The sequence below is a fragment of the Pocillopora verrucosa genome, chromosome 1 (assembly GCF_036669915.1).
Source record: "Pocillopora verrucosa isolate sample1 chromosome 1, ASM3666991v2, whole genome shotgun sequence".
Classification (NCBI taxonomy): Eukaryota; Metazoa; Cnidaria; class Anthozoa; order Scleractinia; family Pocilloporidae; genus Pocillopora; species Pocillopora verrucosa.
Genome location: NC_089312.1, coordinates 23288911 through 23315347, shown reverse-complemented (window position 1 = coordinate 23315347; position 26437 = coordinate 23288911). Strand labels below are relative to the sequence as shown.

The following is a 26437-nucleotide window of genomic DNA, read 5'->3' as shown; positions in this document are numbered from 1 at the left end:
TAACGGTACCAGTGGTGTTTGTAATTTTCGTTTTCTTTTTCTTTTTTGGGGGGGGGGAATAAAATAAATTTTCAACACTTTTTCGTTTCAAAGAATCTTATTGGAAATAACCTGTCTCATTCTTTTCCATTTTCACCTTCAGCAGAGTGAAAAAAGAAAAAAAAAGATTCCCATAAGCAACAAAGTGGAGTGAAAGTCAAAGCAGAGATCTGTGCAAATCGCACCTGAGCTTTCAAAACGCTGTGTCGTCAGACGTGCTCAATTTCAAGATGATTTATTGTCTCCGATTAGTTCACGTATTTTCCTGTCGTTGTTTTTAAAAAGCAATTTCAAATAAAATATATATATATACGCCGATCTTATCATAGTTTATAGCGTTTTGAAAGCGGACTCCCGCTGCAAAAGTATACCGTACACATCGGATAAAAAGAACCTTCATATGTATTTAAAAGTAGACTGTTACGTGCTCTTTATCTTGACTGTTCTAGCTACGATCTGATTCCATTATCGGAGGAGGAAACGGGATAGTCATGCTTTCCTCTACCTTTTATCTATCATTCCCTAAGCCAATATCTTACCGACTCAATATCTTGCTCGAATCTTTGCAAATTACACCGTTTCATCCAGCATCAGCTGAGTCAAGATTACCTTCTCTACATTTGCATACGCTCAGCACGTTTCGATCAAAATGGCCACTGCTTTGCGTGCATTTCACGGCTCAAAATGTGGGTGGAAATCGACGCTCTTATTTATTTTGACGTAAAATACAGGTGTTATGATAAATATGTTTTCAAAATTGTTAAAACTACGCAATAAGATAAAATTGCGCTAACGCTTTCAGAGCCGAGACTAGACGCGTCTATCGAATTGCCATAACCAACTCATTCATGAATTCATTCAAGCACTAATAGTTTCCTGCTTCTTCTATGCACCACGAACTCCTCAAATTATATCTTTCAATTTCTGGGGCCTAACTTTATGAGTCAAGGTTACTGATGTTTGCAACCGAGTACCCACTAACTAAATATTCAAAGCTGATTCTCAGACACCTGATTAAATATGAATTACTCTAAGGTCAGTAACACCAAACTAGATGCAAACTTGCCCCAGAGATTTTCCTAAAAGGTTGATACCGGCTAGAACCATAAAATTACTCACGAATGGAGTTATCATTTAAATGATCCACATAATAAAAAAGCGTCTGGCTATGAAGTCTTAGCAGTTTTTTTGAAACCTGTTTTTTTGGGGTTTCAAGCTAATTTATGATATTGATCAACCATGTAACAAAACTAGGTACCGAAGGTGGTTAAATCTATCCTTTCTCGATTCTTTTCCGTAAAGGCCGGCCATGCGCGCGTTGATGTTTTCTCAAAACAAACAAACTTTAACTTAAATAAAGAAAATAAAAGCATTTTGTTTCTTTCACATTAATGCAAGAAATTTCTCCCGAGACTATGTTTGCTTTTTGACCATATTTCATATCACGAGCAGACATGTTTTGGTACACAGGTAATGGTGTCCGCCTTTTAAACGAAAGTCGCAACGGATGGTTGCTGAGATGAACTTCTAGATCGTGTGCGAGCACGTTTCCGAGAACGGCGAAGTCGAGAACGCTCTGTTGCATGTGTTCCAGTCCGACTGGAATCGGAACAGAGAGATGATACCACTGAGTGAAAAAATGCGGAGACCCTTCGGCAAAGTAGAGAGAGTTTATTGTATACCTTTCTTGCGCATTCGCTGAACACCTCTCGGAAATCTGTGCAAAGCCCAGCGTAGAGAAACGGATTGATTGCTGAGTTTGCGTAATAGAATAAAACGAAGATCAGGGATATCGCTCTGGGAACCGAGGGGCCATACAATAGCAAAAGGATGGTATCAGTAACATATGGAATCCAGCATATCAAGTAGACGATGGCTATTTTCCCTAATGTTTTTGCGCATTTGAAAAGAGGGCTGCGAATTCTTTCATACTCTCTGAGGACTTGCTGTTTTGCTATCTTGATGGCATGAATTCTGGCGATGCGGAAGATCATGACGTAAAGAATAAGAACAATCACCGCCGGTAGCACCCAGTTGACTGTGAGGATGAACATTACGTATTCTTTTTCAATCATAAACACGCAAAGGCTGTATTTAATTAAGGATGGTCCTGACCGCCAGCCCATCAGGGGTAGAAGAGCCGTAATCACAGCATACAGCCAAAGAACAGCTATTGATGCCACGATATGAATTGGCTGAGCTAGTTTTGCTGAAAACGGGAATGCAATAGTAATATAGCGGTAGACGCTGACCGCTAATAGATTGAGCGATGAAGAGGACAAAGCTAGAAAATGGATGGTGTACATAAGATCGCAAATGACAACGCCGTGAATAAACTTCGCTCGAATATGGTACTCCAATTCCAGAGGTACAGTTATGCCCATGAGTAAGATATCCGAAAATGCTAAACTCGCCAGAAAGCAGTTGAGTTTTGTCCTTAGCTTACGCTGTGTTAAGAAGGCGAAGAGAACAGCAAAATTGCCAATGGAACCGACAGTGCACATTAAAACACCAACGACGGGAAACAGATCTTCAAGAATAAGACCGTAGTCGTTCGATGTGACATTTAAACCGCTGTTTGCTCTGTCTGCGATCGATGTGTTTTGATTAGCTGCGAACATTGTATCCAAAACTGCCGGTTACAACCAATCCAAGTTTACTCACGCAGTGTCAGTCTTCTCGCCCCTAAAACCTTCAACTAATCTTCTTCGAAGAAACGAATAGATCGTGTTAATATTCTATGGTCTCACCACATACCAAGATGGTTCTGTATGAGGGCGGACTTTTAAAACCACAGATTTTAAGCGAATATGCTCTCCAACTGCGATGTTTACTTTGTCTTTCACCTGGTATGGAACATCAGAACAATTGAAATTCGCTGGCTTCCCTGAGGTCCTTATAATCGCTTGTAATCTCTTTCGCTTGCAAAGAACAACTGTTCTTTTACAATTGACAAGCACTCAAGACAAAGACCAATGAGATTTCACGGCTTCAGCTTTTCCCCAACATCAGCCAATCTGAAGGCTGTATTCGATTTTCTTCAACGTCATCTTCTTAGGCTATTTCCTTCGTGTTTCCGCATTGGATATCTAGCGAAGGGCTCAATAAAAAGATTAATGTTTGTATTTAAGCGCTTGAATACCAAGCTTTTGAGTTTCGAACCACTATGAAATATCTAGAAAAAAATACCGTAAACACCTCGTAGAAGCAGGAGTCATGCTGTAATTTTACGAAAAGTCGTGCGTCTAGGAAAAATTAATTGCATAGATTTAATGACTAACTGACACAAGACGATGAATTATGCATAACCATCCATGACAGTGGTGTAATCGAATCAGTTCAGTTTAAAATTGAATTTCATCTCGTAGAGAGCTTATCTCTGACTCGAGCTAATATCGTGGGAAACACAACACTTCAATTAATCTTGAATTTTATTCTTATTTATGTTTCATCTTTTCTCTCTGTTTTGGTTTTAAAGATCCTTTTACACAGCTTGAAGTTCTCCGATAATTTCGCCGTTGTAATTGCGCGAATTAATTGCATTTCTTTGAAACACTGCTCAAATTCAGTATTTGTGGCATTCTCTCTTCTCCAAAAAAACAATCTAATTTAATGTTTTAATCTTTGCTAGTGGTCTCTCTATTGTAGCCGGTAAATGAAATAAGTTCAATTGACATTACTGAAATATTTATTCGGAAAGGAAGATAAACCTTGCGTTAAATGTTTTGGCACTCTAAGATAAGAATTGTCGCCACGCAGGAGATGAGACTATGCCACTTATGACTTTTAGCAACTAAACTAATTGATCAAATTCTATGCCAATCGCTGTATTCATATCTGTCCAAGATCTACAATTTTTTTTTTCAGAAATATTACAGTGACAGTAATTGGTTTATTGAGGGCAGAATTATCTATTCATTCCAGAGAGGACACTTTTCTGTTAGCTCTATGCCCACAGAAAGAATACTAAAGGCTGTTCGGCTAAAATGATTTTCTTTGTGACAAAATTGAAGCTCAACATATCAATGCGAGTGAACATATCGTTCTTTATCGCGCTGTTACACACCCGATTGCTCAGACTCAACGTATGCTTGCTTCCTATAACATAATTGAATTGTTTCAATTTTTTTAATTACAATCTTTTAATTCTTGCTCAATCTCTTCGTCGAACCGCAGCTTTATTATCTTGCTATCGGTGCTCAAAGTGGATTTCAAACAGCTACACAATTTGTCGAACAATATTAATGTCAAGGTCTTCCCCTCTGCTGTGCATCGAGGGTCACCATCTACAACAGGTTCGTTGCCACTTTAGTAGCTCTCACCATGAAACCTTTTCCTTAAAGTTCAGCCGTTTATAACATGTGGCCTTCTCAGTTGCAGTTTTCATTAAATCAGCGCCGCGCGATATGCAACCGCATTGAGTGATCGAAGACATTTTTTTATTAACTGTCACGAGCTTCTTTCGTTCGATGGAAGGTAATTACCATAAATTGAATATTTGTGTATTTTAGCATTTATCGAAATGTGGCTTCAATGTCATTTTGCGGGAAAGGCGCTAATGCAGCCAAAAGGCCCACAAAATTGACATTTATTTCAATTTTATTTCCCACGTCACCTGAATGTTATAGAGGAGCGGACTGCAGGAAGGAAATATATTTTAAAAAGTATTGCACGCACGCAATTTAGCTTTATCCCTGAAGGAAATTCTGAGGAAATAAATTGAAAATGAATGACTCTGGGTTTGACCATTGCTTTTTGATAGCCACAGCAGAGTGCAAAAACAAAAAAAGTTCTGCGGAAACCCACTAATTAAAATCAACTCAGCCACGTAATATCACAAATAGAAAATAAACACAAGAAACGTATACAAAAGACATTGAAATTATTGTCATGACATCTTTCTTTCACCATGGATTCACTTTTTAATTTGTTACAGTTTCAACCTGAAACAATTTGGTGGAGAGATTGATCTTTATCCTCAGTAACTGCTGTCTCTGAAATACTCTTTCCATCACTTACCGATCAGATGGTTTTTTTTTTCTCCCGCTGCGATAGTTCAGATAAAATTCATGTGATATTCTTCCAAGTTTCATTTATATCCATGAAATGATTCCGCTCAATATCTATGAGCGATGTATGGCTTAACGATATCCACATTTACATAATATTAGGTCCTCTATACAGCTTATCCTTCAGAAACTTTCATTAAGCAGCCTTTAACAAAGAATTTACTGTTGCTTACTTTTTTAGGCATTTTTTCCAAACTTTTTTTTCACTCTTGTATCCTCATACAATGAATCTTTCTGGTTCTCTTTGGGACGCAATTTATTTCCTCATTATAAACCGCTCCTCAGAAAATTTGTCACTTTCCCGATAAATGCAGATGCCGGAAAAGCAAACAAGTACCTCTTATCAAGCCTGTAACTAAATATGAGTTCCAACTCCAATTATATCCGTGCTCCGAAGTGTCGTGCGTTAAGAGCGCAAGAAATGCGAACATGACTTAGAATTGACTCTTATTGCAAAACAGAAAGCCGATAAAGTTACTTGAGCGGTACATCCAGGTTGTCAGTGGTCTTTGAGACAGTCATTCATTATTAATTTGAGCCATTTGAAATTTTGGCTGTTTTCATATGGAGTTTGGCAGGGTTTCGTTTGTTTGATATGGTTATTTCTTATGATATTTACACTTATACGTCTTGCATGACAGCTTTGAACCTCCGCACAAATTACGGAATACAAACTTAATAATTTTCGCGCAAAAATGAACCAACGAGTCGATCTTTGTGTTGGGCAAAAATGACTCCATCCAATAGACAAGAGAATATGGATATCCTCTTGAATAGATGATTATAAAGACTTGGATTATCGGATTATCTAAAACCTCATATTCTGATTAAAAATTCATTCGGCTTAGGGAAAATTTAGTATTTGAACGCATATGATTGATGGAAAGATTGTTTTGGAACATTTAATTAAAGAAGTGAATTGATCGGGCAGGTAACCCGAATCTGCACATTTGTAATTTGTTAACGGTTCACGGAAAGCGTAGAAGCCGTTTTTGGACTGCCTCTTAAAGGGTCACAAAGGCCGGGAATTCAAAATAGATTGGAGAGGACTGGTGAAAGTATGAGTGAAACTTAAAGCTTAATTTTCACAAATCATTTTTCCCTAGTAAAGAGAAACAGTAGTCATACAAATCACAACTGAGGGTCTCTCAAAGGCTGTCATTTGACTTAACAAAGGTATCGAAGTTACTAGAAGCTAGGAAGCTGATTGCCTGACTGTCTCGATGTTAAAGTTGAAGTAATTTTGCAAGAAACACCCCATGAAAAAGCTCATCGATAACTTAATACGCATCTTCTTTAAGGACGATTGTCAGACTTCTTAGGAATTTTCATGAAGTTTAAGTAGGTACATATGCGACACTCGGGGCCTTTATCCGAAATTTTCAAATAAAACGAATATGCGATATTCCCTGTGGATCAATCACAGAAGAACATAAAGTAGAAGACGAAAAAGCACACCGGGTCCTGAGATTTTTTCAGGGTGAGTAAACGAAAACTGAAATGCAAAGTTCAGATGGGCTGTATCTACAATAGGAAAGGAGTTCTTTAAAGGGAACAGGTGAAAAGTGCAATAGCTAAGAAGTAACAGCAAACAATGCAGAAAATCACGAAGACGTTACCCCTTGAGCAGGGTGTCACCCACTCGCTCAAAGCATCCAACACCCGGCGAAGACCTTCAACCAAATAACGTTTAGGGCAAAGAGAATAACTAAGCCTGAATGTGATACTTTGATAAAACGATAGTGCTACAGAAAGAAAGCTATGCTCATGATGGATCCCATGATATTTCACAGGGGAAATGGACTGCTTGATGGAGCGCCTTGTTGACTTTTGCGTCCGTCGGTTTTTTTATACAAAGTCAGCTGCAACAATTATAAAACTTTTATAAGTAAAAACGTACTTAAAGATTATTGATGGTGGAAGTAATAGAGAGGTCATTATGCAGGCCACACGGAATTAAATCAAATTCAAGCATATGGTGGCTCAAAAACCCTCTACGTTCTTGATTGAGGGCATCATTCAAGGAGGAAAAATTGAGTCATAACTTACTCCTGATACCAACTAAAAGTACGACCTTTTTTGTTTACCCAGTCTCTCTAGCACAGAGCTATATAAGACTGATGTAAATGAACTTTAAAACCAGGCTCATGTGACAAACGTTTTATATTGTGCGAGCCGGAGCTCTTGCACAATGATAGTAATGAAATTGAGAAGGCAAACTTTATGTCTGGTGATTATTATGGAAATTCCCTTTGCCTACGTCTCTCGACTGATCCTTTCAAGATCAAAGTGTTTGTAGATTTTGTTCAGGCAATTACACTCTCAATGGATGCGTCACCTAAAACCCATATATCAAATTACTATAGCCTTTTCCGCGACGGTGACTTTTTGTGGTTAGACGATGAGTCTTAGAGCTCACCGCTTTCCTTATCTTATCAATATCCCAGATCAAACGCACAGTCGCGGCTATAGAAAGATCTTGGCCACATAACGTTTATTTTGAGAGAGTCTTCCGTTTTTTAGACATAACAAGCAAACAAATGGATGCATCTGCTTCTCTTGTTTTCAAGGAAGATTTTATTCTACCAATGATCCTGATAACCAAAAGAAGAATTCGATTGACAACGGGACAAACAAATAGCTCCAACTGCAACTATCGAAACATACTCAATTTTCATTATTTTGCCTTTTAATTTTGAATGGACTTTTAAAACAAATGAAGAATCGAGAATGAGAAAAGAAGCATCTGGTAATGACTTAGGTTTGGAGAGTACTATTTCGTATACGCTTTCCAGCCCTCCCTGCTGAAACTGGATACTAGTAACGTCCTTTGGTAAATGTTTGCCACGCATACAGGTGTAATGTTCCGCGATAGAAATCATATTGATGTCCCCGGGTTTTTCTTTCCGAAAAAAAAAATAATAATAAAAAGAGCTTTGTACAGCTGGGCATAGGTGCAACTAGCACAGACTCTTAGGCTTTTTCATCCATTAAATTTAGAATTAAGGAAACCAATTGGTCTTCGTATTCTGAAAACTCTATCAACTTCCACTTGCTGCTGAATCCATGACTTCTTATGCGTCGCGCAGAAAGAAATCACCAAAAGTTAACGTTGTGCTAAGATTCACAACGTCTTCTTAGATTTAGTCCGGACTTTCCAAGTTCGTCATTTGGGAAATTATGTTTTCCCTTTGTTTGCGGTTTCCCTTTGATTTAAAAGCACTCTAGTGCATAAAAAAAAGGTTCAGATATCATGTCATGGCTCTTTTAATGCGCTATATATTCCAGAGATGATAAGCTATGACTTTAAAAAAGTAAATATGGATTTCATTCATCTTTCTCACGCAAAAATTCTAAAACTTATGCTACCTGCGACGATAATTTATCATAGTCTTATCTGCAGAAAAAAGACACTTAGATATTTCACTCAATCTACCTCCACTAGCACATTTTTCTTTGTTTAACAATAAATTTATAAAAGTTAAAAATAGAAATTGCGCCACAGGAAGTCACTCTCAAGATAAATACCAGAAAAGTGTCTGACCGAATTTATTTTATCACTGCTTTTTATTCGGCCCACGCCTTCCGCTTTTAGAGGAGATGTCGAAAATTTAATGGCTGAGTAATGCGATTAACTCTACCATGGTAAACTAAGAATTTGACTAATGTAATTTATATTTATGGGACCTTCCAGGCTAATGCTGTCCCAAGCATTAAGGACAGGCAGTTTCCATCCTGTTTAGTTTGAACTCAGACCTTTTTTTTTTTTTAAGCATTGAACCCTCCCCCCCACTGGGGGACTAACAGCATTGGCCCCATTTCCTTTCGGTCGTCCGTCCCAATTTTAATCAAAGAAAGGAAACGACCCCCGAACATAGGCATCACTTCACAATAGAGAACAAGAGTGGCCCTGGAAAGTCCTTCAACAAATTTAGATATGGAATGGTCTAATTCCTAAAACTTGAAGAAAATTGCAAATTCATCTGGAAACTTCTTATGTACGAAAATTAATAATAATACTTTTTTTAAAAATATCACCATTATTTTTTTTTTTCTTTTATCAATTTGGGAGAAATCGAAGCCCTTTTTAAGACGAAAATAATAGGGAAAAGTACCTCCTTCCTTAAGGCCGCGCAAGGAGTTTTTGTTTTACGTTTTTTAACTTCACAAATGCACTCTTTGTCCCTCCCTTAACTAAAAATATTTTAAATGCTAAATTGGCGGAGCGGGGCGGATGGCAAACAAGAAGGCCTGAAATATTTAATTTTTTCCCTATTAGTGTTTTTCAAATTCATATCGACAAAAAAAGAAGAGGGCGCCAACAGGCCTTTTTTGGTCAGAGAGATTTCCTTTGCATGGGTCTTAATAAAGATGAGCTCAAAAGTATAAACCAGAAATGAAATAGAATTTTGCGTTACGGAGTGGGGATTTGTGGTTTAGCACTTTTTTTATAGGGTACTTTGTTCATCGTAAAAATTTTTTAAATATAAAAATGAAAGCGGCTAAACCGATGCAATATCTAATTTTATTAAAAAAAAAAAACAAAACAAAACAAAAACATAAACCAGACAAAAACAAAATCAAGAGAACATGAAAAACAAAACCATATTCTCTTCATAGAAAACACTTGTCCCCCCCCCCCCCGTAACCCTGCCCTTTTTTTATAAAATTGCCTTCCGTGATTCTACTAAAGGATCACCACTCCCCTGTCCCATTTTTGTTTTTCATCACTCTTTTCGAAGTGGCATTTACTTTTTCAACGCTGGTAACAACAAGCCCCAATCCTCCAATTTTTAGTAAACTAACAGATCAGAAAGGCCAACAAATAAAAAGATAATTTAGCAAAAAGGGAACAAACACATATCAATGATAAATTTTTTTTTTTTTTTGCAACTTTTTTTGTTTTTTTTCAGCACAGTCACCTAAACTCTCAAACAGCTGTTTTTATGTGCCCGGTTGCCTTGAATTCCCCAACATAAAAATGGATCCCCCCTTCAGTTGTTGTCCGGTGCCAGAACTTTTTTTCGTGCCGTTGTAATTTAAAACTCCGTTTTTTTCTATGTTTTTGTTTTTAAGTAAATGTAACTTAACTGCCTTGCCCTCTTGGTGGACAAAAAACATACGCTAATCAAACATCACTAAGAAGAGAGTTTTTATTTCTAAAACATTAAAAGACCACAGAAATAGCAGTTGATATCACAACTTGTTGATACAAACGAATCGAAGTATTGGGAACAGGCGAAGAAATTTCTTCAATTCGGAAATTTTCGTTTTCCATGCAAGTTTTATTCAAGAAAATAATTTTCTCTTTCACTTTTACTTCACAAATCATTTCCCACGTATATTGCTTTTAAATACTGAAATAATAAAACGGTCAGAAGGCTGAGTAAGGCAATTGATACTGGATGGATTGAAAACACGTGTCGCGCATTACACTCTTGGCCATCTTCAGACGAACTGCAAGCAACAAAAAAAGTCCCGCTGATAATGCTATTAGTCGTGGCCGGAAAATCTGGATGTGCGCGTAGTCTTGAAAGCTGATTCATACCTTGATTTAAGTAATAAAAGAATGTTTGTTGTGGGAGACTAACTTACAACGCAATTAATCACCAATAAATTTTAAGAATACTTGTGAAATATCAGCGTTTGATCAGTTCCAAGTCGATGACATCCTATCCATATAAATGTTAGGTAGTGAAGATTTTGGCCTTAAGTAAATACCTCTCTTCTGGAAAGAGCTTTTGCACAATGACGAAAGTGGCTCCTCGCATTAGGCAGCGTAAGGGCGTTGTAGGCGTTGTGGTGAAAAAAGGAATATATCATTGGATCTTAAAATACCATAGTGATCTAAAAATAATATGATGGGGAATATACCTCGAATGAGGTCTCCGACACATTCTCTTCAATTTGTATTTGACGTCTGACTTAGACGTTTCACCAAGTTGATATGCTTTAATTTAAATCATTTTGGTTTGCGGCTCTGATGCCTGGAAGAATGGCAATGAAATTGGCGAAGTAAATGAGCAATATTATTCACTTTTGCCTAGCTGGCATTTCCTTCCTTCCTGTGAATCTTAGGGCTGTTTTTCCTTTTTTTTTTTTCATGTTTTTGTTCAATAAATTAACGACGATTTCAAGTCGCTATATAAAGGCTTCTGTGAGACAATTCCAAAACTGCCGCTCACTAGTATCACCATTTTCGTTTGGATCCTAACATCACTCAATAAACACTGCCTTTCTCACTATAGTCAAGATTAAGGTAGGTTACGTGATTAGAAAAAGTTACTATTAGCATGAAACAGCTTGCCGTACCTTTCTTCCTATTTTTCCGCCTTGTTTCAACTTATTATTCAACTGGAAACAATGGAACTTAGTAATATAACAAGAGGCAGGTAAGCAATTGCTTCCTGAAAGGAAAAGCAGCTATGGTTTTTAAGTTTGTAACAATCAAGAAATCAAATTACCAAGTTGAACAGACTCCGTGGCAGCTGTTAACATAAAAATGGAGAAGGTAACTACAGCTAGTAAAACTTGAATGACTGACTAACTGTACTGATACACAGGTTAAATGACTAACAGAAAGACTGACTGGCTAACTGACACCCAGGTTGACTGACTGAGAGACAGTTGGCTGACTAACTGACAGAAAGGTTGATTGACCAACTGACTGACTCACTGAATAAACGATGGACAGACAGCCTGAATGACTGAGTAACTGACGGATTGACTAACTGTTATTGTAGGTGTTATCATTCCTTTTCAAATTTCAGTGTATCGGTAAGAAATAGTGGTAAATAGGAATAAGAAACATCCTGTACACACGCGAAAATGATTGCGACCTGTCGAGAATAAGGGAAATTTTAATTTTGAAATGAAATCTACACAGCCTTCGAAAGTGTAAGATGACATGAGAGAAGAGTTCATGAGTCCGTAGAAAAAAATTATTTACTAGAGGAAAACGAAAATGACCAAAGCCATAATGAATACATCCAAAGTAAAGCGATCGGTTTCCTCGTAATATACCCACAATTAAGATGATGCGACGATTGAAAGATTATTTATCAAAATACTAGGATTCCTTAACCACGCTCGTACAGTCAATTCATGTACTACTTTACCACCATTTTCGACACCGTCAATCTCCAATGCTGCGGAGGTTATTTCTCCAGCTTTTGTACAGTCCTTTTTTCTCAAAGTGGTTGATACTGGAGACTTCTATAATATCAGCCCTGTTCCATTCACATCAAATCCTTCATTCGCTGAACCGAATCTCGAAGTTGGCGCCAAGTCTGTTTCTTATCATTACATGGAAATAAATTTGTCGTACATATTCTTTATATGACGATGAACAATCTTCACTGTTATTTGACGAGCAAGAGGTTTCTTCACAATTGTTGTGGGAGTCGGAATCTGTCTTCGCCGTATTGTTTTCCATCTCTTTCGGCAAATTTGGTAAACTCGTCTTATTATCATTACTGTTTCCCGCAAGTTTGTCAAAAATGCTCATGATGAGGCTTGTTTTTCGCTCCTGAGGCAGCTTGTTACACGTTCTCACACACTTCTTCTTCCTCTGAATTCTTAGGTATTCATGCCCTTGACATTTTGCTGATGGCTTTTTCGTCAAAGCGATTATGTCACAAGGTAGTTCTTGCGTGTTATTTTTGTCATCTTCGTCAGAAAACAAGGCGTCAAGAAAACGCATCGGAAACGTGTCCATGCTTCTGTTCTTTTCAACATTCGCAGCGCTTTTGACTGTAAAAGTTTCCCCCTTTGTCTTCAGACTGTTTACGAACAAGTTGCACATTCGTTCCTCGCGTTTCTAATCTTGAAGAAAGAAGGAAAAAGATATCAGTGTCATTTCAATGTTTTGAGTGATAAACTCAAATCGTAAATTCATCTAACATACTCGTTACCACGTGCCTCATCGACTACTTCGTACATCATCGATAGTTGAACGCCACCCAATGGAACAAAGGGACTTTTTCTCTGTACAGAAAGAAAAATTGAATCTAAAAAGATTCCAAGCACGGTTTTTCAAAGCAGTCAGGTTTAAGAAAGGTCTTTGAAGTATAAAGCGATATCAGTGATACATCAAAGTTTTTCTATTCTCAAAACATGATATCTTCACCGCGACACCAAACGTTACTTCAAAATCTCCACGTGTGAGAATGAAAAGGCGCCACGGTAAGTGGGCTAAAATAATAGATGCAAAGTTTTTTCAAAGACCTTTCTTAAACCTGACAGTTTCACCCCTTTTGAAAGGCTTATCGCCTATCAACAACACTTAGGTTTAATCTTTTTTTTGAGCGACAAAAGAAATTTTTCCTTGCAAAAAGCGTTTGTTTTGATCATTTTTAATATTGGGAGATAAAATAGCATTTCATCGAGCTGAACTCTGCTTTCCCTAATCTTGAACTGTGTTTCAAATTGTATATATTTGAAAGATCTTTCACTCACCTCCGAAGGCAAAATTAATATCCTAGCCCGGCCATGGGATATCAACTCTTCACCTTGTCTGTGCATATTTAAACAGTATGAAGAATTTTCTTACCTTGAACTCTACCGCGCTTTCTGACAACTTCCTTGATGGTTCTGAATTTCCAAGGGGCCATCTACTCTAACAGCGTGAAAGATTAGACCGAAAACCAAGTCTATTCCTAACCGAATCACTGTTATGACCTTCGAAAATAAAGGCGAGATGAATTAGAACAAACTGACGAGCACACGCTGTAAAATAAAAATGTAGTACAAAGTAAGTTTTAAGACATGTCTTGTTCATCGCATCAGATTCACTTATATATAAAATCCAACCTGAGAAACAGAATTAAAGCAATTTTTCACATAAAAAATTATCAACGCTCTCTAAAGTTCTTGCCTATGATTCTGGTGATAAGTGTACCAAAACAGCTCAAAAACATAGAAAGCGTAATGACATTACTTTAATTTCGACTCGTGTGCGTGTGCAAGATAGTCTTAGTGATGTGAAAAGTTAATTTCAAGGTCAAGTTTCGTTTACTGTGAAACCCGTGGAGTTTTCAGGTGACAGACAATCATGCATTGTGGTCATGCCACAAGGTAAATAAGAACGCCAAGTATGAATGTAAAGCCAGTTCTTTGTAAAATAATAATAAAAATCAGCTAAGATAGAAATTCTGTAGCAATTATTGTAATTAGAATTTTTTGAAATTCTGTGGCAATTATTGCGAAGTAATTGCAGGGACTAGTGAAAGGTGACCAATATTTACGAGAGCTAAAGCCAGCGCCATAAATGTGTACAGTATGGCAGTGTACGACATGGTCAGCCATTGACATCCAGGACAAAAGTTACAAGTACTTTCAAGAAGAAAGCCAGTCTGAACAAGTTAACGAGCCGCCATATGTCCTCCCTCAGTGCGTGTCCCACTCCATAGGAGAAACGTTAAATTCTAGGAGAGTGATTCGAAGGCTTTTTCCGAAATCTGCAAAGCGCAATTTTGGCATCTTCATGTTCCGCGCAACTCTAATTGAAGAAAAAAGATTCTATATGATAAGCTGAATTACGCATGTATTTTGATTGCGTCCGCCCTCTCTTGGAGGACAGGCACTTGGATGACGTCACCGTTGAAAACATTTTGATTTTTATCTTATAAAAAGACAAAAATATTCATGTTGCCATGGTTCTGTTCAATAATAGATAACACGAGACGTCAAAATGTGGTAAGACTGATCTGTGAAACACTCGGCTGCCCATTGTTTACCACTTATTTTTTACCACGTTTTGACTTCATCTAAGATCTATTACAGAGCAGACGCAAGGCAACATGGAAATGTGTTTTTGCAGATCAAGTTTACCCGCTTTTAGAAAAGTTAGTCACCCAGTTAAACACATGCTCGAGTGGCCGACATTCAATGAGTGGATTTCTAATAGACTGGAAAATCCCAGGAGTTTCGCGTCCACAGTTCAAGTCCACACTTTCTCCATACCCCTTTTTAACCTATTAATTGTTCCGCTTTTGTCAGTTTCTTGATCGTCGATTTTTTTCAGGCGAATCAAAGATTATCGCACTACACCTATGGAACTGACAGGCTCCCAAAATAGCTTTGGTTCTTATGGCCTGAGGCTGAAGGCTTAACTGTTTACAACTGTTTAGAGTACAAAACTAAAACTTGAGACACTAGTGTCCAAAATAAAAAATCGGCCACTAGTGTCCCAACGCAAAAATCGGCCACTAGTGTCTCAACTCAAAAATCGGCCACTAGTGTCGAAAATTAAAAAATCGGACACGAGGGTCCAAAATCTCAAATCGGCCTCTAATGACCAAACTCCAGAATCAGCCTTTATGGTTCAGCATGGAAAATTGGCCACGGAGGTCCAAAAATCTGAAAACGGCCATTAGTGTCCAAAATCCAAAATCGGCAATAATTGTCCAAAATTTACAATCGGTCACTAGTGTCCAAAAGCCAAAATCGGCCACTAAGGTCCAGAATCTCAAATCGGCCACTATGGTCCAAAATCCAAAATCGACCACTAGCATCCCAAATCTCAAATCGGCCACTAATGTCCGAGGAAAAAATCGGCTACTATTGTCCAAAAGGAAGAATCGGCCACTAAGTTCCAAAAGCCAATTTCGGCCACTAGGGTCCAAAGTTAAAAATCGGCCATTAGTGTCCAAACTCGGTTGAGAGGGTCTAAAATCTTAACTCAGCTACTAGTGTCCAAAACCAAAATCAGCCACTAGTGTTCGAAATCTGAAATCAGCCACAAGGGTGCAAAATCCAAAATCGGCCATTAATGTCCAAAATCGGTCAAGAGGTTCCAAAATCTCATTCAGTCACTAGTGTCCAAAATCCGAACTTGGCCAGGGATGTTCAAAATTTGAAATCAGCCACTAAGGTGCAAAATCCAAAATCGGTCCCTAACGTCCACGAACCAAAATCGGCCACCAGGGTGTAAAATCCAAAATCGGCCATCAGGTTCTAAATCCAACATCAGCCACTACTGTCGAAGATCCAAGAAGATTTCTGCTCCGAACTGTGAGCGCATTGACAAACATGGCAGAGAGACGAAGACCTAGTAAAGGAGCAGCCAGGTAAGTTAATACTCGGGTGGACGAAGCAATGAAGTAAAACCTCATTGACGATCCAATCCCGAGTAGAGTAGCAGTGATAAACAAACACTGAAAAGAAAACGCTTCCTTAGATGGTGCTGTGAGTCCTTTCAAACTCTTGTATTGATTTACCTGCTCAAAGGGCCCCACAAGGAATCACTCTGGAATATAGCATGGCTTCGAGTTTAATCGCTGGCTCACCTTTCCTACCAAAGCAATTTCCCAGCCATTTATGTGCACTCAATCAGTTTCCATTCACTAAGGCATTCACATGTGCACTCAATCAGTTTCCATTCACTAAGACATTCACTCGCTACATCTGTATGTCCTTCTTTTCCACAAAACAAGATCCTGACCCTTGATCCCCGTCACATATTCATTGGCCTTTCTGCTAATTGGCAAATTCAGAAATATATATAGGGTATTAGACGTTTTGGTGTGTAGTATAGCTGAGTATTTTTACGAGTTGTACCGTATTTTGACTGACGAGCCCGTAGGGTGAGTCAAAATACAAACAACAGCTTTTTTTTCTGCATGTTATGTGACGTCTTAACTCTGCTCATTTCTCATAAGGCGGAAGAAGCCCTATGAAGTGGATAGAGAAGCATAGCGCGCAGCCGACTGGTTAAACAGGTTTTTTTACCGTACAAAAAAGCCAATTATCCAAATAACCGTACAATATCGCAGGACATTTGTACTCTATTCGCGCGTTATTTGTATTCTTCTTTGTGCAGTTGGGTAATAAGGATCCTTAATCTCTCACTACACTTCTGAAAGTTTCCTGATAGGGATTCACTTATTTATAAAGGCTCTTCTTAACCTATCGCTGTCTTAAGTAAGTCTCTTACCATTATTTGACACAGGTCTTTGAGGCCAGTTTTACTAACATATTTTGATTTTTTTAGTACAACTCTGATGTTGAACCAGTTGTAACTTAACAACCAAGGTGATGATAAAATTATGCGAATACATAAACTACTGCATGCATTAGATGTAACGATGTGATGTTACATAATGAAAAATTGTATTAGCAAAAATATCAAGTTCGAAATTGCCTGAAAATTAATGCTCAACTTCCAATAGTAATTTCTAATCAGCTTGCCGTATCTTGCTTCCTATTTTTTCGACTAGTTTCTTGATATTCCAGGGGAAACAGTTGCACTTAGCAACATTAAAAGTGGCAGTTAGGCCATGGCTTCCTGACAGGGAAAATAGTTTCAATACTTTGAGTCTTTCACCGATACGTGAATTATTTTTCTAATGTACCGAATGGCTTGCAGCTTAGGGCAAATGGTTATTACCTCACCAATCGAAAGTCTTCGCAAATTCCAAAGCTGGCGAACTTGTGGAAAGCCCACAAATTTACAACAGAGAATAAGAGTTAACCAAAATTTCTTAACTTGTAAGTTAACCATTAGAACACCATTCATCTTCACACGCCTCATGGAGTCTTTTCTCATGTTGAAAGAACCCTTTAATCTACGTTCACTCCTAAATGAGGATATTATTCATACTATGGGAGAGATCGCTTGACAGTTCTTACCCGTCTTTACATCGATTTCCTTTATTCGCTTCAGATACAACTGGTAAACGCTGATCATTTTCACCACTGGTCCCTGTGAGCTTTTAAAAAATTCTAACAAGGAGCTTATTTTTGTGCTGTTCAGTTTTTACTGTCTTTAGACCAACCAAATGGCGTCTCCCGACGGGTACATTTAAATTTCATCGAAGATCTTGCATATTTTATAGAGATTCGCTGAACAGCGAATGTTTTGTACGACTAGCTGATTTTCCTTCAGATCACTGGCCTGTGGTAGCCTCTACTCGATTCGCTCATTCCTGTGAAGAGTCTGACGCAATTTCCGGCTAATGACGTGGACGTGTTGTGTGGGAATGTCACTTCACGTTATTAGACAGACACGACAAGTCATAATTTAAACGCCTTCTTTCCCAGGAATATTCAAACTGAATGCTATTTTACCACTGTACCTCCAATTTACAATTCCTCTACCGTCAAACATTATAATTTGTTTTTCTCTAAAAACCGTTCTAGTTCGTTTACTGGATTCTTTGAAGTTGTTTAACGTAGGCGTACGTGATAATTTCCGATTTTAAGGGAAGTAATTTAGCTTGTAGAGTATTTGCGATATTCGCAGAGTCAAATAAAGGATGATTTGGAATTTATCACGATGTAACTAAATATGGCTGACCACGCACACTTCAAAAGTCAAGCACATGTAATCCTCAAGCAGAACGCATGCTCCTTCTTACAAAGTACAAACTTCATGGGAAAGGGAGTGTGCAAAATGACTGCCAGGCCTTATCGCTTTTTTTATTCGTCTAACATCAGTATGCATACTCTTCATACTGCTCTTCATACATTTCCTCAATAAAGCGCTAACAAGGATATTTTTTTGTAAAATCAAGAGCCTCTTTGGTTGGTGATCAAAGGCAAAGGGTTAGGAATGTAGAGACTCCATCCTCAAATGCAGTCTTCGCGCCAAACTCGTGATACATGTCGAAGACACGTTTATGACATGTTTCCTGGTACGTCTACTTAAAACATTACAAATAAACTTTCTTGATGATGTCATCACTGGTAACCTTAACCCTTTAACTTGAACTAGGCACGAAAGATGGCGGTTACGCCGAAAATGTGCTCGTAGTATCTTTTCAGCTTCGCAGCCCCAGCGGTAGTTAAAATATATTAATTATCCATTTGAAATGCCTGACGAACCATCGAAGAAAAAGGGAGCCGCGGAAAAAAGGCAGGAAACGAACAAGGGAGGGTAGCTCTCAAACGGATGAAGAAAACGCGTCCGATCAACATCACAAGCAAGGATGCAAAAAGTACTTCGAAACAACAAACTCGAGGCTCTTCGGTATTGAAGAGAAACTCAACACGCTATTAGCTATACTTCCCGAGTTGGAAACTAATAAAAAGAGGATTACTCTTCTTGAAGAAGAAAACAAAGCCCTGCAAACGAGCTTGGAGAATTCGCAAGCAGAGATAGAAGACTTAAAAGCCATTGTTAAAGATGTCAATTTCAAGCAAGAAGCAGCCAACACCTCCAGTGAACGCATCGAGCGCGAACTCAAAGAGCTACATCGCCGACATCTTAAACTGGAATGTCGCAGTCGTAGAGGAAATATGAAATTCTTTGGAATAAAGGAACGTGAAAACGAAACAGACAATGACACTAAACTCGCCCCAAGAGAATTCATGCGTACGAAGCTAAAGATCCTTCCAGTCGACGAAGAAAACATTCATTTTGACAGAGTCCACAGAATTACGTCGCGCCGTTCACAATCAAATGGCCGAAGTCTTCAACCGCGACCGATTATAGTTAGGCTGACGGAATTTCAAGATAAATTTTTCATCAAATCCTTCATCAAAAAAAATCTCCCAAGAGGTACCGGATTTGGAATATCCGACGATTTTCCTAAAGAAGTCGACGAGGTAAGAAAGATGTTAAGAAAGCGCCAGAAGAAGGCTGCATACTTCAACGTCGAAAAGCTGATCATCGATGGTGCTCTGAACCGTGGCGAAGAAACATCACAATTTTCTTTCTATGGGCGTTTAATGGACAATTAAGCTAAAATGAACGCTAAACCGTAGTTTAGTTTGTTTTCTTTTTTGTTCTACGGAACCACCACTTGAGAGCTTCGGCTTTCCACTCTCTATATCCAGTCAAAATGTCGCACAAAGCTTCAGGTAAGTCTGTAATAGTTATGTGTTTCTGTATGTGTTTCCGCATGTCCTTTCGATTTAGCTTTCTCTTCTATTATGTTGATCAATTTTGTTTTGATATTAACGAGGTAATAAGAATCAAGCCTTTTCATAAATATCAACCAGGGTTCTGGAAGTTTAACAACTCCTTGCCGTCAGATACTAATTACGTGGAACTGTTAACATTTAAAATTCCAATGTTAGCAAAAAAGCATGAACAAGTCAACGACAAAGGGTTGTATTGGGAAAGGATTAAAATGGAAATTCGTGCCTTTACAATAGCTTTTTCAAAGAAGAAAGCTAAACGAGAACGTGACGAAGAATCAATTATTTTGTCGGAAATGATGAGATTGCAGACCAAACTCCAGACATCATACAGTGACCGAGCTGGAGAGAATAAAATCCAAGCTTTCGAAAATTGCGTGTATCAAAACAAGAGGAACAATCGTGCGTAATAGAGCACGTTGGTACGAGTATGGTGAGAGGAATAGTAGATATTTTAATAACTTAGAAAAAAGGAACCAAAAAAAGAAACATATAACGTCCTTAGTTAATAACGATGGTGACAAAATCACAAACCCGAAGGACATCCTGGAGGAAGAAAAACGTTTTTTCGAAGAGATTTATACATCGAGATGTATGGACCCCAACTGCCTAACTTTCAGTGAGTTCTTTGAAACAGAAAATGCATTATCAGAAGAAATCGCGAAAACGTGCGAAAGTGTCATGTCTGTTCATGAGTGGGAGCTTGTGTTAATAACTATGGAAAACAATAAAACTCCTGGCGCGGATGGGCTAACGCCTGAATTCTACCGCTATTCTTGGAACTTGCTCGGTTCATTTATGGTAAGTAGCTTTCATTACGCCTTTCGAAACGGAACTCTGTCTATCTCTCAACGCCAAGGGATTATTTCCTTAATTCCGAACAAAAAGAAAAATACCAAATATTTAAAAAATTGGCGACCTGTATCTTTACTGAATTTAGACTATAAAATAGCAACGAAGACCATTGCTCTGCGCTTGGAGAAGATCTTGCCGAACTTAATTCATCCCTGCCAATCTAGCTGGGTATGTTAAAGGAAGGTTCATTGGAGAAAGTATCAGGTTAATAGCAGACACAATGCATTTCACTAAAGAGAGGAATATTCCAGGGATAGCCGTGTTTTTAGATTTCGAGAAAGCGTTTGACTCGATTGAGTGGAATTTTATTAATAAATGCCTCGAAACGTTTCATTTCGGTCTTGACCTCCGACAATGGATAAAAGTGTTCTATACGGATATAACGGATATGCCTCAAAACATTTTCATCTAGAACGTGGGGTGCGTCAAGGTTGCCCACTTTCCGGCACACTATTCGTTACTGCTATTAAGTTACTGGCGCAAAGTATTAGACGCTCAAAAGAAATAAAAGGTATTACGATAGATGAACATAATGAGGTTAAACTTTCGCAAAATGCAGATGGCACAACTGTACTTCTTTCTGATGTCCAATCAGCGTCAAAATTATTTGATTTATTATCGCTTTTCGAAAGGTGCTCTGGTCTAAAACTAAATCAAACAAAATCTGAAATGCTATGGCTTGGCTTTATGCACCACAGAAAAGATACCATACTTGATCTCCAAATGAGCGGCGAGCCAGTTTACGCGCTTGGGGTGCATTTTACATATGATCTAGAAGAGTCTGAAAAGAAAATTTTTTTTGACAAATTAGGATCTTTAAAGAAAACATTGAATATGTGGTCCCAAAGAGACCTCTCCATCGTTGGTAGGATAAATATAATTAAAACATTAGCACTTTCAAAACTGGTCTTTATCTGCAGCGTCATGAACACCCCTAAAGACTTCAGTAAAGAAGTAAACAAGATCACGTTCGACTTTCTTTGGAATCACAAACCCGCCAAAATAAAAAAGACTACCCTTATCAAGCAAAAAACAGCTGGTGGCTTGGACATGAAGGATTTTTCTCTCTTCGACAAAACGCTTAAGTTAAACTGAGTGAAACGGTTATGCTCTAACTCGGATGCTCCATGGCAGTACATACCAAAATCGCTCCTAGCTGATGTTGGCGGTACACAACTGTTTAAATATAATTATGATTATAATCTCCTTGACCTGGACAACCATCTTCCTGCTTTCTAAAAAACAAATCATTTTTTACTGGCAGAACATCGCAACGGCCGCACCTAAAAATAAAAGTGAGGTTCTCTCATAGCCAATCTAGAATAACCGATTGTTAACTGTGAATAAGAAAATGGTATTCTTTCCTCATTGGTATCAAGCAGGAATAAAACAAATCTCGGACCTTTTTTACTCCTGTGAGGGCCATTTCCTTCCATTTAATTCTTTTGGCAATAAATTCAATTTAAAATGTAACTTTTTACAATATTACAGCATTCTTTCTTCTATTTCCCAAAATTGGAAGAAACTATTGCAAGGTTCCTAAGACCCAGTTACACCTCCCACCTCAATCTGTTCACTGTCATGCAAGACAATATACAGTATGCTGCTTAACCTTGAAGATCTATCTCCACCAACTTCTGAGGAAAAACTTTTAACATCTGGTGTCAAGAAAAGTGACTTGACTAAAATCTACCTCCTACCATTCAAAGCCACGAGAGAAATCAAATTGATGATGTTCCAATACAAAATCATTCACCGAATTTTACCAACAAATAGCTTGTTACACAAAGTGAAAAAAGTTGCCTCGCCCTCCTGTCCCTTTGTCCTTCTGAGTGTCAGACCCTGTAGCATTTGTTTATAAACTGCATGTACGCAAGATCTTTTTGGAATAGATTCCAGGAGTGGTACATGATCTCTAGTAATACGAAACTGCTGCTGTCAGAACTAGAGATTATGTTCGGAATTATTCGCTGTCACACCTACTGTTTGGTCCTCAACCATCTCATTATTTTGGGTAAATATTTCTTATATGTTAACGCTTTAAATACCATAACATACCAGTTCAATGATTTTGTCTCACTTGCGCCTGAAAAAGTTTATCTAGAAAAACATATTGCAGTCTCTCATAAGGAGAAGGAATTCTGGAACAAATGGACATTTTTTTCTGTCTTTTTAAAATTGTATTGTCCTTTTTCTTCTCAACCTTTGTATTTTGATTTGTTTCTTTTCGCTACCTATTTATTTAATAATCTATTAAATTCTAGAAAATGAAAATCCTATGTAATGTTAATTAACAAACAAAATTCTTATTGACTCACAATAATGTAAATAGATCAACTGTAATTCAATTTGACCAGTGTAATTGTATTGTAATATATGTATTATAAGTAAGGCAAGTTAATGTGGTGTAAGCATCGTGTAAGAAGTGTAGTGTAAGTACCTATGTAAGTATAATACATAGAGAAAAATTGAAAAAAATTTAACCCTTTACCTCCCAGAAGTGATCCACATGAAACTTCTCCCTATTATGTTCACACATTATCCAGCAAACAGGTTGTGAGAGTACTCAGATGTATCAGGTAGAAGTTTAAATCCTGATCTAAAACCAAATTCATTTATGTTATTTACAAGGAAGTGTGTAACGGCCAGAGGGAGAATTTACAATCACATCTTGGGAGTTACATGGTTAGGAGCTACTAAAAGAGAATCAGGAAGGAGGGAATCCCACAACACACAACTGTGACTTGTACAGGCAATGTTTTTCTTTTCTGGCATAAGTTACCTTGTCAAACAACTGAGGTCTCCATTGAAGTGAAAGAAGGACAAAATATTAGGAGTATGTAAACTGTAATTACAGAGGACCTTTAGTGTATACTTTCCAGGTTATTCTTGTCTCTAATTTGAACCCAAGTTTGCTGAAAACCTTAAATGACCTCAACCAGGTTTGATGTTGAATAACAATCAATGTATGAAACAAATAATTTTAGCCTTATCGCTAGGAAAGTCTGCATATGTGTAGACTCCAGCAAGCTGCACAAGGCAAAACAAAAAAAAATTAAGAATGTGTTTTTGAAAGGCTGATTCATCTGCATTTCCAACTGCAGTCTCAATTCTACTCTTCATCAAAACAAATGACAGAGGTTAACATATCAATGCACTTTTATTGACTGTTCATAGTACAACTGAAAGTACATGTACTGCTCAAGTGCTTAATAAAGACGCTGGGGTTTTCCCATGGTGCTCTTGATATAGAGTGCACGTACATTTTGCCAGTTCTTCTTCAGTAAAGACACCAAGAAATTGACTGCAAGATAGACATTTGCTGCAAGTTCCTCATCAGACATCTCAATATGACCAATAGCCACAGCAAGACAGAGAACCTAAAGACCATCAGTAATGTAAAACAGTTAATGTGCAGAGAGCTGGAATCAATAATCTCAGTACTCTTGTAAACATAAGTCAACATATGGCATAGAACAGTCTTCAATTAAATGGTGAGAAGAAATCTAAGACTGCATAGCTTTTACATAGTGCTGAAATGTAATTTGTCCTAAAACTTCCACTATCCTCCTAAACTGGAAACTAACCATGATTTGGTTAGTCACAGTTTGCTTTGAAGTGGCCAGTTTAATTGAATTATTTAATTTAAATATCAAAGCTCCTTAATATTTTTCATGCGTTCTGATTTGCAACTGTGACTATACTGTTTTAGTTTGGAACACCCAATCAAAAAGACCTCTATATTTCAGAAATGAATTGAACTTTACCCATTGCATCCCTAGAATTCCTTGCAGTTTTCAAATACATTAACTGTGCATTACAGTTATGCTTTAGTGACTGAGTCAATGTGTGATTTGCTTTTTATCGACCAAACGGTCTCCCCACAGATTTAAGACCCTGGGTGCAGGTCCGACCAGAAAACTTTCCTGGTCTTCCAGAATACAAGGCCTTACCAGTGCTCAAAGGATGATTTAACTACTGAATTATTTCCATATGAAAATGAAAAGTGTTTCTAAGTTACAACATTTCGAGACTCATTACATGCAAGTGCTGTGATTATAATGCTAACAAAAACAGCCACTTGCCACAAATGATTAATCCCTAAGTTTACAGGATTTTGAGGGAATGAACCACCTTTGAGGTGCATGTATGTAAGCTGACAAGATCGTATGCATATCCCATGTTGTCTGATTTTGGAAAGAGTTTTGTCTGTTCATATGTATACATTAACCACTGCATTACCATGAGCACTGTGCCTTATTTCTGGTGAACATCCTACCTTCTTCATTTGAAACTTGATGGTGGAGCGCACTTCCTCTACTTTTTGCACCATGTTGTCATTGTGGGTCAATGCTGTGGGAAACTTGCCAGCTTTGTTCAAACCAGGTCCCAGGATACGAGGAATCTGTCTGATGAGACTGTCAGAGGCCAGGAAAGCATCATACTTTTTGGCTGAAATTAACACATCAACATAAGAGTCTTAATGTTTAAGGATACTATGCAATTATCAAATTAAAAAAAACAAAAGTCACAGCAACTCATTCAATTAATATGTAAGACTCAAATTCTACAACTCACCCAGCTTTTTAACAAGTTTCTTGTTCTTGTTCAACTTTTTCAAAGCTTCAGCATCCATACAGGGGATGTCATTTGCCTTGGCCTCATCACAATGTGAGGCATCACCAAGAATACAGACCTTGAGCTTCGGTCGAGGAATATTCTTAAGCTTCACGGTTCCACTAAAACGCTTGTCCTTCTGAGGATCATAGTTCTTTAAACTGATTTGGAGCTCAACGGTCTCAACAAACTTCCTTTTCTTGTCCTTAGCTCCTTGGAGGACAGCACCACAGCACTCATAAAGTGTATCACGGTGGAGCTTACTGGTAAGGAAGTAAGCAAGCAAGCAAAAAAGTTACTTTTCTTTAGTTACGTACTTGCATCAATTGTCCTTAAAGTTTTCAAATTTTGCGAAGTGCAAGTTTTGTGAAGTTGCATAATGCATTCAGGATGATCAAGAATCATCAGCGTGCGATGCACTGTAACCTTGATGACCACTGTAACTATAACAGTGTTTTCCATTCGAGGAATTGAAGATCAATTTCAACTGCTAAGGGATTACTTCAAATAACATTACGCAGTGAAACACAGAAAGAAGTCTATGGATTTAAGTATCTAAAATCTCGAATAATGCAACACCTTCAAACTCGATTTCAGTTGATCAAGAGATTTTCAATCACCAAAAGGGTGTTCGGGTCACAGTCAATTTCGCTCTTCAATACTTCGAGGAATCGACATTGCTACAATGATCGATCGCCATTTTGCCTTTAACTCCTCATTCCACAATCTCCTCAAATTTAATCTTGATGAAATGGTTGAAACCATATACTTCACACTTCAAAATTAGAAACACTTTTCCAATTCATTTTGGCATGACTTGGTTTTGGATGGCCTTATAACAACTACAAAAATTGAAGATTGCACTTGCTCCTACCTCATTTTATTACAGTTGGCGAGCAGAGAGAGAGAAAGAGAGGAAGGCTTACAGTGAAAAGCCGCAATTATACTGCGGGCGCGTCTCTAAAAAGGTTCATTCCCAAGCTCTCTCACTCCGA

General features: G+C 37.9%; 2 protein-coding genes and 1 pseudogene across 2 annotated transcripts; all 3 read right to left on the bottom strand.

Annotated features, from left to right (window-relative positions):
- Positions 1–258: 258 nt before the first annotated feature.
- Positions 259–3020, bottom strand: LOC131796811 (histamine H2 receptor-like). Its single transcript, XM_059114416.2, has one exon. The coding sequence runs from the start codon at positions 2658–2660 to the stop codon at positions 1527–1529; it is 1134 nt and encodes a 377-aa protein (XP_058970399.1). The 5' UTR covers positions 2661–3020; the 3' UTR covers positions 259–1526.
- Positions 3021–11396: 8376 nt separating this feature from the next.
- On the bottom strand, positions 11397–14475 carry LOC131796731 (uncharacterized; annotated as a pseudogene).
- Positions 14476–23966: 9491 nt separating this feature from the next.
- Positions 23967–26362, bottom strand: LOC131796679 (large ribosomal subunit protein uL1). The gene is made up of 4 exons (XM_059114287.2): positions 26317–26362; positions 25404–25705; positions 25105–25277; positions 23967–24205 (listed from the first exon to the last, which is right to left on the bottom strand). The coding sequence occupies exons 1-4, from the start codon at positions 26319–26321 to the stop codon at positions 24035–24037; spliced, it is 651 nt and encodes a 216-aa protein (XP_058970270.2). The 5' UTR covers positions 26322–26362; the 3' UTR covers positions 23967–24034.
- Positions 26363–26437: the final 75 nt, after the last annotated feature.